We start from the raw sequence: 14937 nt of genomic DNA, 5'->3' as shown, positions 1-14937 counted from the left end.
GATTCCGTTCAGGTGGCTGCTGTAACGTGACACCCACAGAGACGCTTGCCATCACCTTTGGTTACCATGGCGATCTAGCTTGGAGACTTGTTCTATCAGCTCCCAACACAGCAGGACACCCCCCTGGGAGCCACAATGGATGCAAAAGGTCTGCTTCTCCCTCTGTCTTCATGCCATCGTCGCCGCCTGCAACTCGCTTCCTCCCCCTCGCCACCATTACCCCCTCTCCTTTGATGCCTTTCATACGGGGCCAAATCATGAAGCATATGCAAGGGGGAGAATTGTGTGTGTGTGTGTGTGTGTGTGTGGAGTGTGTGATCAGACAAAGAAGTGAGAAGAAAGAGTATGAAATAGGTGAATGTGAGGAGGCGGATGAGCAGAAACGCCAAGGTGTGCGAAAAGGAAGAGAGAGTGAAAAGATGGCGACGTAACACCCCCACCAATACATAAATGTCACGAAACTCTTTATTTTCAATGTCGCCGTCCTCATCCTCATCCCTGCATTAACCACCCTTTAATCCCTAATTCTTCCTCTCCCCCTGTTCATCATCCCTCTCGTTCCCGTCTCCACGCACACACACATGCATGGATACACACATGCTGGGTCCTTGAAGACCCCCTAAGCCGAGAGAAAGGAAAAGTACTTTTCCGCCTCATCAGCCTGCTAAGCCCGACGGTGGCGAAAAAGCAGCTATCGGCTCCAAATGGACGGATGCTAACAGCTAATGCACACTTTGCAAAGCATGAAGGCCACGGGGCTGCAAGCTAAAGGCTAACCGTAATCATGCTTGACAGCGAGAATGTCTGTGGGTGGCGAGCGCCAATGCTAATAGCTGTTTAGCCCAGATGTCAACACCACTAAATGTTGATGCTTCATTATCTACATTTTCAAACTCCAAAGCAATCTAAAGGCCTGTTTAACCTTGATTTGATTACATTTGTTATTGTTTTTTTCTCATACAGTATGCACAAAACACTATGGCATACAAATCACTACAACAATAAATAATAGTTGAATAAGTAGGTGGATCCTGATTCCATATTGATATTATATCGGTCCGACATCAGAAAAAAAACAAGTATGTATCGGATGATATTGGCTTGCATCTAAAATAATGCCATCAAATGATTACCGTATTTCATACTTGCCAACCCTTGAGACCTCCGAATTCGGGAGATGAGTTGAGGTGTGTGTGTGGTGGGGGGGTGGGGGGTGGGGGGTGGGGGGGGGGGGGGGGGGGGGGTGGTGGTGGCGGGGGGGGGGTGGGGGGGGGGGGGTGGGGGGGGGGTGGTGGCGGGGGCTGCAAGGGATTTCTGGGTATTTGTTCTGTGTGTTTATGTTGTGTTACGGTGCGGATGTTCTCCCGAAATGTGTTTGTCATTCTTGTTTGGTGTGGGTTCACAGTATGGGCGCATATTTGTAACATGTTAAAGTTGTTTATACATCCACCGTCAGTGTGACCTGTATGGCTGTTAATCAAGTATGCCTTGCAGTCAACTACGTGTGTATGTAGAAGCCGCACACAAACATGTGCCTGACCGGCATGGAGATAAAGTGGACGCGACGATAGGTTGTAGAGGACGCTAAAGGCAGTGCCATCAACGGCACGCCCTCAATATTGTTGTCCGGTTGAAAATCGGGAGAAATTCGGGAGAATGGTTGCCCCGGGAGATTTCGGGAGGGGCACTGAAATTCGGGAGTCTCCCGGGAAAAATCGGGAGGGTTGGCAAGTATGCCGTATTTCCCGGACTATAAGCTGCTACTTTTTTCCTACGCTTTGAACTCTGCAGCTTATAAAACAGTGTGGCTAATTTATGGGTTTTTCTTTGCTAACGGCCATAATGTTTGATATTCAACAAATAGTTTTCATAAAAACAGACATAGATGCTGAAAAGGTGTGTTATTGTTTGTGCTATGGCTCCATCTTTTGAACAAGTTCGCTCACTGCAGGTGCTGTGGATTTAATGTCTACAGTATTTCCTTTTGTTTATTGCCTTGAACCGGAAGTACAATTGCCGTTTCGTCTACCAGTCGTTCATAGTGTTTTTACTTCAAGCAACGTTTGTAAACATTACAATACAACTAAAACAGTTCACACTTACTAAACCGTCACATGTTTGATAGTGTTTATATGCATATTTGTACGTGCTAACGTAATGTAATGAAGCTATTGTCATTAGCATTAGCTAATATGCTAACACGTTACAAGTGTATGAGTTAATATTATTAACTTACAATGGCTTTCTTTTTGTTTTGTTTCAGTTTCACAAACTCCTCAATAAATTTACCAAGATGTCAACGTGGAGTTATTGAGTTTGTTAGCTAACGGAGAGATAGCTTCCGCAGCTGCAGGTCCATGACGATGGACTTCTGTTTTGTTGATCTGGTGTTTTACTTCCGTGTTACAGACACCGTTTGGAAACAATTAAGGTATGTAAATAAACACTTACAAAATCTTTCTCCTTAAATAACTCATTTCAAAACGTATCTTCTGCGGCTTATAATTTGGTGGGGCTAACATGATAAAAACATTTTCTTCTAAAATTTAGTGGGTGCGCCTTATATACCTGTGCGCTCTATAGTCCAACCAGATTTGTTTAAAATTTGGATTAATTATGATTAAAGGAGCTGTTTGCAATATTTACACAGATGCCTAGAGGGCCGCTAACTTTCCAATATATTTTTAAGCATTATATCCCCGCCCTCTTACGGCTTCTTTAGGACTTAAAGACCTAACTACGTACACATGTAACACTTGCACGTGCCTTCGCTTTGTGTTGTTGCTAATGATAGCGATTTGGATAATTAGTGTTATCAGTCATTGAATGTATATTTTATCATAACAACAACATGAGTGCAAATCGTTCGTTGCTTCTCCTGGACTATTTTTGTATGTGTGCATGCATTCCCATGCATTTTTGACTGGCATAAACACCACCCATTTTATTCGGGCCAAAAACATTTTTTATTACGTAAACTTAACCAACTGGTAACTGGTAGCCCACGAGTTCAGTTCAAGAAACTTGTGAGACTCACATTTTTTCAGTAAATTCTTAAAAACAGATCAAGTCTTTGATTATCTTTTTTGCAGAAGGTCTTTAAAAACAGCAGAGCGCTCATGTATCTCTGACAAAATAAATAGACCGCAATCAAATGTCTACTGTAAGGACACTAGTTCTCTGGAATATACGAAATAAGAATAATAGTCAATGAAGAATTCCGGCCCCCAGATCCTTAGCTTTCTGGAAATGTGGCCCCCAAAAAGATGTAGTTGAATATCCCTGCCTTAGAGGATACATACTTTGATCTCACGCCATCCTCTCAGATTCTAAGCGTTCTAATCCAAGACAACCTAAACAATCCACTTGTGATCAATTAATGACCCTGAGAATACAATGACCTACATGGATGAAAACTATGAGAGCTTATGTGCTGTTACAAACACACACAATTTGAACATGACCAAAATGAAAGTGATCTTTGCACACAGAAACATCTGAACCAAGGATGATTCCAATGTATCGCCTGGTGGGGACCAACAAGAAACTCCCTCTCTTCTAAAAACGTCTTATTCCTAACCTTGGATTCAACTTTTAAAATTGCCGATTCAGGCACTGAGGCTAAAGAAACTTCAAAAAGGAGCACCGAGAAGACCTCGGAAGGAAATTGTGAATGATTGTCGGTGACACAACTTTGTCGACTTGTCTAGGTGAAAATGAGACCTCCATTTTATTGGTTTTAAGTATCCTAACAGTTCAAAGAAGACTGTAGTGAGTGGACGTGAACTCTGCACGACCTCCACGATCTTAGAAAGCAATGTGAGCTTGTACTACTTAAATTGAGTTCCAGTTAAATATCAAACCTCAAAAACCTCATGTGAAAGTTAATCTCACTGATTAAAAATAGTCTTGGAATGTTCCTAAATGACTCAATCATTATTAGTACTTCTACTCACCCGAGCGGTTGTTTGGGGATGTCCTGATAGGGGAGACGGACGGAGTTCGAGAGGACGAGTAAGGTCTCTGTCTGTCTCTCTCTATTGTTGACGCAGACCCCACAAAGTGATACTGGGAGTAGCCATCCTGAAATAAAAGAACACAAGAGGTTAATATTCATGACCAGTACAATGAATAATAAATACAATGAAACTGAGAAATCATCACACTCGACTCAATGTATTTTTACTGAACTTTTGTTGTGTATTGCGTATAACTAAAATATAGTAAATACTACAATTGAATACCAATTTAAAACAATTACTAAACAATGATAATATATAATACATTTTAAAAGGAAATGTTAGATAAATACTGTTTTGGATGTGAGGTGTACAATATTTTCAATTAAATGTCTACATTTTCTGAGGTAAGATGCTAATTTATACTTATTTTACTATTTATTACATACTTGCGCTGTGGTGGCAGTGATCCGGATCACCTCCAAAATCTAATCACTTGTTCTTTATCCCATTTCCTGAAAGTATCATCAAAATCCGGCCATAACTTTATGTTCTTTGTTGCTAACTGACAAACAGACAAACAAACCCCAGCAAATAAATAACCTCCTAGGAGAGGTAATAATAGCTCAATAATTGCGCTGGCAGAGGCCTCTCTTCATTGTGTTCTAACAACAGTTGTTTTGCACCACAATTGCAGGGACGTTCCAGCTGATGTTGAATCACAGGAACAAATAGAAAGAAGAATTGGACAACAAAAGGTATATTGAACTGCAAGTTTAGCTTGTAAGCCATTACAAGTCTCCAAAGACCAAAGTTATTTCCATCCATCATTACTGCCAAATGAGTTATCACTGACGTTCCAAGCTGATAGCAGCAGCATTGTAGCCATGTCTGCTTAGTACAAGCACCGTTGGCCTTGTTTTTTACTGAAGTCGCTTGAAAATTTTGGTAGTTGTAGTTGTGGTTTTTTGGGCTTGTTTTCGAATGTGTGGTTGCCTTTTTGGGTTTCCTTTTCTATCTCCACAATAAAGCAAAACATGACTGCGCCAGTAGCTAGTCTGTCACACACGCAAATGACACATGTGCAACTCCTAGACTGACAGAGAAAAGAAGTGATGAGACAGAGTGATGATTAGTGGCAGTAAGCAGCGGCTTTACTTTGAGCTCCTCCCGGATGACAGAGCTTCTCACCCTATCTTTAAGGGAGAGCCCCGCCACCCGGCGGAGGAAACTCATTTTGGCCACTTGTACCTGTGATCTTGTCCTTTCGGTCATAATCCACAGCTCATGACCATAGGTGAGGATGGGAACGTAGATCGACCGGTAAATTGAGGGCTTTGCCTTTCTGCTCAGCTCCTTCTTCACCACAACGGATCGATACTGGGTCCGCATTACTGAAGACGCCGCACCGCTCCGCCTGTCGATCTCACGATCCACTCTTCCCTCACTCGTGAACAAGACGCCGAGGTACTTGAACTCCTCCACATGGGGAAATATCTCTTCCCCAACCCAGAGATGGCACTCCACCGTTTTCCTGGCGAGAACCATGGACTTGGACTTGGAAGTGCAGATACTCATCCCAGTCGTTTCCCACTCGGCTGCGAACTGATCCAGTGAGAGCTTTAGATCCTGGCCAGATGAAGCTATCAGGATCACAACATCTGCAAAAAGCAGAGACCTAATCCTACAGCCACCAAACCGGATCCCCTCAACGCTAGGCTGACCATATTCTGAAATCCCAAAAAGAGGACACATATATGCGTGCCAAGGCGGGCAGCACGCCAAGGCCGGGACTAGGTGAAAATTTGCCAATGATACTCGAATTTGCTTCATAAGTAATATATTTATTTAAATAAAGCATTTTTTCTCCTATGTTGACAGTAGTGTTGGCGCTAGGAATTTTCAAAATGGGGTCCCAGGGACCCCATCAAATCATACAAATGGGGTCCCGCAGTAAATTTTTGGGGTACCACTTTTTTGTAAGCGTTTTGAAAACAAATGACAAATGTATGCATTATCCTGTTATATCTCACATTCTATGTTGTGTTTTGGAAAAAGGTTGTCATAAACGAGCTCTCGCCCTGCACAGCTGTTTTGTGCTTTGTAGTGTCGATATGGGCTTGTAGATCTTTATTTGCCACAGATATACACGTTCCTGCTTTGCACACAGTGCATTCTGCTTCCCATGTGTCACAGCCAGGACCAAAACACAAATACTTTTTTCGCAAATCATCCGTGAAGTTGCATTTACTTTTCGGCATTTCTTGTTTTCATGTCTGTCTCCACTCACTAGCTCTCTCGCTCTGTGTCTCTAACCCTCCCTCACGAATGTTTCTGCGTGCGCACCTTCACAGCTTGTTTTGTTTAACCCCTTCTTAACTTAACCCTAGAGTCTAGGGTCGGCAACCTTTATCACTCAAAGAGCCATTTTGACAAGTTTCACAAATGAAAGAAAACAATGGGACCCTCAAAACTCTTTTGAGATTTAAAATGAAATAACACTGTATACAAAGCTTTTTATTGCTTTGTGCTATGTTTAAACCATGGGTCTAAGACGCGCGCCCCGGCCCGCACTTTAATATGACAGTTTAAAGTTAGTGCGGCCCGCAAGATTTTCATGAACGGCGTTCAACAGCGTCATAGTTGCCAATCCTCCCACTTTCCCCGGGAGACACCCGAAATTTGGGCGTGATGGCACTGCCTTTAGCGCCCTCTACAGCCTGCTTAAACAGCTTACCTGCTCGGACACATGTTGAATGCATCTTCTGCTTGCACTCGAATATGACAGCAAAGCTTACTTGCTCAGCAGCCACACAGCTTACACTGACGGTGGCTGTAAATAACAACTTTAACACTGTTACGTTACAAATATGCGCCACACTGTGAACCCACACCAAAAAAGAATGACAAATACATTTCTGGAGAACCTCCGCACCATAACACAACATAAACACAACACAACAAATACCCAGAATCCCATGCAGCCCTAACTCTCCCAGTCTACACGCCCCGCTAGCACCAAACCCCCCCACACATCACCCCCCCCCCACACATCACCCCCCCCCCCCTCCCTCCCTCCGTGCGTCGGTTGAGGTTAGAGAGTTAGGGCTGCATGGGATTCTGGGTATTTGTTGTGTTGTGTTTATGTTGTGTTACGCTGCGGATGTTCTCCAGAAATGTGCTTGTCATTCTTTTTTGGTGTGGGTTCACAGTGTGGCGCATATTTGTAACGTAACAGTGTTAAAGTTGTTATACACGACTACCGTCAGTGTAAGCTGTGTGGCTGTTGACCAAGTATGCCTTGCTGTCTCTAGTGATGGGATCGGCAGTTCTTTTGACTGTACTGAATCACTAGAATCAGTTCCTTAAATTGATTCGTTCAAAAAATTTGTTCACCGAATCCCCCCCCCCAAAACAAAAATTGGGGGGGGCGTGCGTAGTACAGACAGTACAGTGCAGACATTCGCGCACTGCGTAGGGACTCGCGTTAATCTAACAACAACAACAGTTGCAGTAGAAGGGATAATAATAATAATAATAATATGAATCAGAATTGATCCCCAAGGAGAAATTTATTTTTGTTACAATAACTGTGTAAATAATAGCCTATGTATGTGTACATACATTAGTTATTATTTTTATTTTAAATCTTCTCAAAACAGCCTGCTTACACTTTACCCCCCCCCCCCCCGCCCCCCCTTATTTCTGTCTCCTCTACTAGTCTACTCTCATTTTGTTTTCATGTGGCTTGTTTTCATTGGATCGGCAGTTCTTTTGACTGTACGAATCACTAGAATCAGTGACTGACAACGCCACACTGTGGCCGCAGTTCAGTACGTGTACCGAATCTCTTCTGCAGTTCTTTTGACAGTACGAATCACTAGAATCAGTGACTGACAACGCCACACGGTGGCCAGTTCAGTACGTGTACCGAATCGCTTCTGCAGTTCTTTTGACAGTACGAATCACTAGAATCAGTGACTGACAACGCCACACGGTGGCCAGTTCAGTACGTGTACCGAATCTCTTCTGCAGTTCTTTTGACAGTACGAATCACTAGAATCAGTGACTGACAACGCCACACGGTGGCCAGTTCAGTACGTGTACCGAATCTCTTCTGCAGTTCTTTTGACAGTACGAATCACTAGAATCAGTGACTGACAACGCCACACGGTGGCCAGTTCAGTACGTGTACCGAATCACTTCTGCAGCAGCAGTACAGTTTAATTGCAAATCAGCATTATTATAATGATGATGATAGCTACTAAACAACAACAACAACAACAGTTGCAGTAGAATGGATAATAATAATAATAATAATATGAATCAGAATTGATCCCCAAGGAGAAATGTATTTTTGTTACAATAACTGTGTAAATAATAGCCTATGTATGTGTACATACATTAGTTATTATTTTTATTTTAAATCTTCTCAAAACAGCCTGCCCTACACGTTACCCTCCGCCCCTCCCCCTCGCGTCGCTGCTGCTCAGCCTGCACGGATTTTCTTTAACTTTATGTGTTGAGATAATGGGGACGTGTGTTTGTTTTCATGTGGCTTGAGTCAACATTAGCCGTTAGCTTGGAGAATGAATGGAGAACGGATGCCAATGACATGAAACATATCCCCGCGACGGGGGGAGAATCACTCGCGGCATTGGGGCAAGCAGAGCAGAGAGCGAGAGCGAGAGCGTTGACGTTCACTGAGTGATTCATGTCGTTAATCCGCGGTGAACGACTCGTTCGCTCAGTCCCTCCCCCCGCCCTCTCATTGGCTGCGTCGTTCGCCGACGTCGAGGGTTCAGTGAGTCACAGAATGCGCCAGTTCCACTCATACCGGCATGGTCGCGGCGGAGCTCAACTGAACTGAGAAAGGAACGAATCAGTTCATGAAGTGATTCGGTTCAGTACGTTCACTCAAAAGATTCGTTCTTTCGAACGAATCGTTCGCGAACGACACAACACTAGCTGTCTCCCACGTGTGCATGTTAAAGCTTCATACGACATGAGGCCGAGCTGGCATGCTGTTTGTGCAAGTAATAAAGGATAACATATGCAGTGCCATCACGGCACACCCTTAATTTAGTTGTTAGGGGTTGCCGATCCCTGCCCAAGACTTACATTGAAAATACATGCAATCATAACTCAAAATGCCGGACATTTGAGGCATTTAAAAAACTCCGCCCGGACACCCCGGACACACCCGCAAAAGAGGACATGTCCGGGGAAAAGAGGACGTATGGTCAGCCTACTCAACGCCCCTCAACTGTGCCTAGAAATTCTGTCCATAAAAGTTATGAACAGAATCAGTGACAAAGGGCGCCTTGGCGGAGTCCAACCCTCACTGGAAACGGGTCCGACTTACTGCCGGCAATGCGGACCAAGCTCTGACACTGATCGTACAGGGAGCAGACCGCCACAATCAGACAGTTCAATACCCCATACACTCTGAGCACTCCCCACTTCCTGGGGGACACAGTTGAATGCCTTCTCCAAGTCCACAAAGCACATGTAGACTGGTTGGGCAAATCAAGGACCCTGCCGAGAGTATAGAGCTGGTCCAGAGTTCCACGACCAGGACGAAAACCACACTGTTCCTCCTGAATCCGAGGTTCGACCATCCGGCGTAGCCTCCTCTCCAGTACACCTGAATAGACTTTATCGGGAAGGCTGAGGAGTGTCATCCCACGATAGTTGGAACACACCCTCCGGTTCCCCTTCTTAAAGAGAAGAACCACCACACCGGTCTGCCAATTCAGAGGTACCACCCCTGATGTCCACGCGATGTTGCAAAAGCATAATGTTTAATAAAAAATAATTTAAACAAATTGTGTACATTTTATTAAAGTACACTGAGTAAAGTACAATGGCGAATAGGCACACATTTTCAGGACTTATGCAGATCCCAAATACACAAGCAGGAACCAATAGGTGAAAGAAAATTGGTTTTGGATAATAAGTCGAAACAAAATGCCAGGTAATATGTCTCCTATAGGTGCCATTTTGGGGTACTTATACACACACACACACACACACACACACACACACACACACACACACACACACACACACACACACACACACACACACACACACACACACCATAATAACACAGTATGTTGAAGCAGAGTATGTCTGACTACGGTAGCCGTAATGCTCCGACAATCCATCAAGCGGTGCGGCTTCGTAGCTTACCAAAGTTGTACTAAAACAATCTAAAAGATTTTTGAGCGCCTTGTGTAATGTTCTTTATACTCAATGAAACATCAAAGTTTTGGGCTTGCTTGCTAACCTGTACTTGCTATTGTTATTTATTGAACAAGTGTCAGCCTGCAGTCCACACATATACACATATCGTTTATGTGTGACTGCCATCTACTGATCACACTCATCATTACACCATGTACCAAAAAAAAACTGCTTTGAGGTCGGTAAGCACAACCAGAATTAACCCGTACATTAAGCGCACAGGGTTAGTGTTTATTGTTTATTGAGGATCCCCATTAGCCGACGCACAAACGGCAGGCTAGTCTTCCTGGGGTCCTTTTCAAAAGTTCAAAGTAAAAAATAATAATACACAAATCCAGTTACAATAAAAGAAAGGAAAAAGGGAAAGAGAAAAAAAAAGTTCTCAAACTGATAACATGAAAGATTAACTCTTAAGTCTAAAAAGTTACTTTTCATGTTTCTTTTATAAGTTAAAGGCCTACTGAAACCCACTACTACCGGCCACGCAGTCTGATAGTTTATATATCAATGATGAAATCTTAACATTGCAACACATGCCAATACGGCCGGGTTAACTTATAAAGTGCAATTTTAAATTTCCCGGGAAATATCCGGCTGAAAATGTCTCGGTTGATGACGTTTGCGCGTGACGTCACGGATTGAACGGAAGTATCGGGACACCATTGTGTCCCAATACAAACAGCGTCTGTTTTCATCGAAAAATTCCACAGTATTCTGGACATCTGTGTTGGTGAATCTTTTGCTATTTGTTTAATGAACAATGGAGGCTGCAAAGAAGAACGTTGTAGGTGGGATCGGTGTATAGCGGCTGGCTGTAGCAACACAACAAGGACTACTCACTTGGATAGCAGACGCGCTATCCGACGCTAGCCGCCGACCGCACCGATGATCGGGTGAAGTCCTTCGTCGCGCCGTCGATCGCTGGAACGCAGGTGAGCACGGGTCGGGATGAGCAGATGAGGACTGGCGTAGGTGGAGAGCTAACGTTTTTAGCATAGCTCTGTCGAGGTCCCGTAGCTAAGTTAGCTTCAATGGCGTCGTTAGCAACAGCATTGCTAGGCTTCGCCAGGCTGGACAGCATTAACCGTGTGGTTACAGGTCCAGGGTTTGGTTCGGTGTCTCCTGATAGTAGAAGTAATAGTAGTATTGTTGATCTTCTGTCTATCCTTCCAGTCAGGGGCATGTCTCTTCTGTTTCTATCCGCAGTTAAGCACGATACTATCACGTTAGCTCCGAAGCTAAAGTGCTTCACCGATGTATTGTTGTGGAGATAAAAGTCACTGTGAATGTCTATTTCACGTTCTCGACTCTCATTTTCAAGAGGATATAGTATCCGAGGTGGTTTAAAATACAAATCCGTGATCCACAATATAAAAAGGAGAAAGTGTGGAATCCAATGAGCTCTTGTACCTAAATTACGGTTAGAGCGAAAAAAGATACACCCTGGCGTCCTGCACTGCACTCTAATCCTTCATTCTCATTTTCCTCATCCACAAATCTTTCATCCTCGCTTAAATTAATGGGGTAATCGTCACTTTCTCGGTCCGAATCGCTCTCGCTGCTGGTGTAAACAATGTGCAGATGTGAGGAGCTCTTCAACCTGTGACGTCACGCTACTTCCGGTACAGGCAAGGCTTTTTTATCAGCGACCAAAAGTTGCAAACTTTATCATCGATGTTCTCTACTAAATCCTTTCAGCAAAAATATGGCAATATCGCAAAATGATCAAGTATGACACATAGAATGGACCTGCTATCCCCGTTTAAATAAGAAAATTTCATTTCAGTAGGCCTTTAAGGTTATAAGGTGCATTGTCGATCTTTGAGAAAATGAAAGGATTTTAAGTGTGCTTATAGTCTGAAAAATAGGCTAATTTAAATAAGGGGGTGTGCATCAGTTTTCAATTGCATACAGAGTCTTAGTAGATCAAATGCAACCCCCCCACATGCACATTTAGAGTTTGCACACGCTGTTTAGCATGTGTTATTTGTCTCTTAAGTAAATCAATTTATATGTTCTTTGAGGTTCAACTTTGAAGACCCCTATTCCAGAGCATTATTTAATACGTGTGACTACTGAAAAGCAGCCAATGGAATAAGAGAGTAAATCTGTGAGAAAAAAAACAGCTGCACAACATCAATCAATTTGTTGAAGTAAAACAATTGTCCTTTTCATTTATCTGTGCCCTTTCTGCTCATTTGAACAGTGCCAACATATCCATAATACACATCAATCACTTCCTTCATTATGAAAATATCCTGAACACTGATGGTGAAAAAAAACCCCAAACACAACTGGCCACAACAAATAACGACTTTTGCATCAAGCCTGAGGTTATTACTTTACTGGCAGCGACATTTTAACACAACAAGATGGCCTGTATAATTACTGCACAGCCTCTATGTCTGTGTGAGTATTGGTGCAGCCCTGATTGGAGCACTTTTTTCATCAAATGGATTATGACAGTTGGCGACAATCACAAGGCGAGAACCCAATTCAATTTAGCATGAAGATAATTGGCTACTTCTGAATACAAAGCACAAGTAGATGATTAAAAAATATAAATGGAGCCGTCACTGCTTTGCTGTCTGGGGGGCATGAGCTCAGCAGTGGGCGCATTCACGGGAGGGTTGGGAGTGACTGATTTAAGCGGAATAGCTGCAGTTAGATTGAAGGGATGAGACAGAAGAAAAAGGGAGGGGAGACAAAAGATGACAGGAAGTAATGAAAACGATGAAGGGAGGGGCTGGCAAGGTGATAACGAGCGGGGAGATATAAAACGATGGCGAAAAAAGTAGGCTGTGTCCTCCATTGACTCTTCTTTCCCGCCACAGCAATGAAGACTAATAGAACAGATCCGACCCCATTGCCTCCATTTGTCCATCACTTCCTCCATGCCAACACGTCTCATTAGAAACCATGTAACCTCCTGATGGTACACGTCTCCGCCGCCCCGCCATTTGGACACTGTCAAAGTGTCATGTTGCGCAAATGAATACGGTCGCCAAATATTGAATAATGAATGCATGTGGTTAGTGAGCGATGGGAGCAATCTGCCACCCGGGGATGCGGATTCTTCATCGGGTCATTGAGCGAGCCGCGAGGGCATCAAAAAGCACAGAAAGCAACACATGGAATAGTTTATTAGATTGAATAAAGATTGGTTATTGAGCAGAATATATATCGGGTTATTTGAATTTAGTAGTGTTCTAAATCTAATTGAGCAAATTGAAAAATGATGAAAAAATATTTTAGAAGCTTTTTTTGATGTTACGTTTTGCTATCTAATAACATTCAATAACAAGTGCATGATTTGAGATGACCACAAAGTATCCTAATAGACATCCTCTAATTGTTTACAAGGTTAAATACCTGAAATAATGTTTACTTTGAACAAGCAAAATATTTTTTTGACCTGCCACTTTTATATTTTCAGATTATATATATCTTTGAATATACTTACATGTACATATTATGTATATTGTACAAATGCGTGAGCAAATTGTCAAACAGTTTAAGAACAACATTTCTCAACGAGCTAATTCATGGAATTTAGGGATTTCACCATCCAAGGTCTGTAATATCATCAAAAGGCTCAGAGAAACTGGAGAAATCCCTGCACGTGACATTGAATGCCCATGACCTTGGATCCCTCAGGCGGTACTGCATCAAAAACTGATATCAGTGTGTAAAGGATATCACCACATGGGCTCAGGAACACTTAAGAAAACCACTGTCAGTAACTACAGAATGTCGCTACATCTTTAAGTGCAAGTTAAAACTCTACTATGCAAAGCCAAAGCCATTTATCAACAACACCCAGAAACGCCACCGGCTTCGCCGAGCCCGAGCTCTTCTAAGATGGACTGATGCAAAGTGGAAAAGTGTTCTGTGGTCTGATGAGTCCACATTTCAAATTGTTTTTGGAAACTGTGTTTACTGAGTGTTGTTCAAAGGAAAGGCCATGTAACACAGTGGTAAAAATGACCCTGTGCCAACTTTTTTGCAATGTGTTACTGCCATTACATTCTAAGTTAATGATTATTTGCAAAAAAAATTTAAGTTTCTCAGTTCGAACATTAAAAATGTTGTCTTTGTTCAATTGAATATAAATTGAAAAGGATTTGCAAATCATTGTATTCTGTTTTTATTTACGAATTACACAACCTGCCAACTTCACTGGTTTTTTGTTTTGTATATGTAACTACTTATATATATACTATACTTATAATACTGTACTATAAGGGTAAGCTGATACCACTTTTCCACTTCCAATACGACACCGACAGTGGAGCTTTGAGTGTTGGCCGATACTGACATTAACCCCATACTAATCATAGTTCATAGTACAAACACAGCGCCTTTGCAGAGTGTGCATGTGCGCAAACAGAGTATATGTGCGCACATGGAGAGTCCCCATGCGTGCAGACTGAGCCTACGGACAGAGTCTGTGCTCTTACAAACAGAGTCATTGAGCGGGCTCCTGTCTCTGGCCATGCTGCCCCAACCCCAGCAGACGATGGCGTGCAACACCGCAGAGGCCACCACTGTGAATATGTTTTTTGTTTGTTTGTTGTTGTTTTACTTTTGTAGCTGTATTTAGAAATGGCTGGTTGCATCAGCTCTGCTCTTTTAATGTATTTAATGTCCTTTGTGTTCTTTGATGTTTCCCTCTTACACACATGCTTATGTGTGCTATGGCTATGAGTTTTTTTCCCCTTGGCCTCAG

General features: G+C 42.8%; 1 protein-coding gene across 5 annotated transcripts in view; it reads right to left on the bottom strand.

The window, feature by feature from the left end:
* Window positions 1–14937, bottom strand: part of ctnnd2a (catenin (cadherin-associated protein), delta 2a) — a 726237-nt gene that overhangs the window by 15183 nt on the left and 696117 nt on the right. For all 5 annotated transcript variants that reach the window (XM_062021144.1, XM_062021148.1, XM_062021145.1 and 2 more), the window contains exon 22: window positions 3957–4083. In XM_062021144.1, the coding sequence (XP_061877128.1) occupies window positions 3957–4083 (127 nt within the window). The remainder of the gene's footprint in view (window positions 1–3956; window positions 4084–14937) is intronic.

This window comes from Entelurus aequoreus, linkage group LG15 (genome assembly GCF_033978785.1).
Source record: "Entelurus aequoreus isolate RoL-2023_Sb linkage group LG15, RoL_Eaeq_v1.1, whole genome shotgun sequence".
NCBI lineage: Eukaryota > Metazoa > Chordata > Actinopteri > Syngnathiformes > Syngnathidae > Entelurus > Entelurus aequoreus.
Note: the sequence above shows the minus strand (reverse complement) of the source record. Positions and strands in the feature narration are given on the sequence as shown.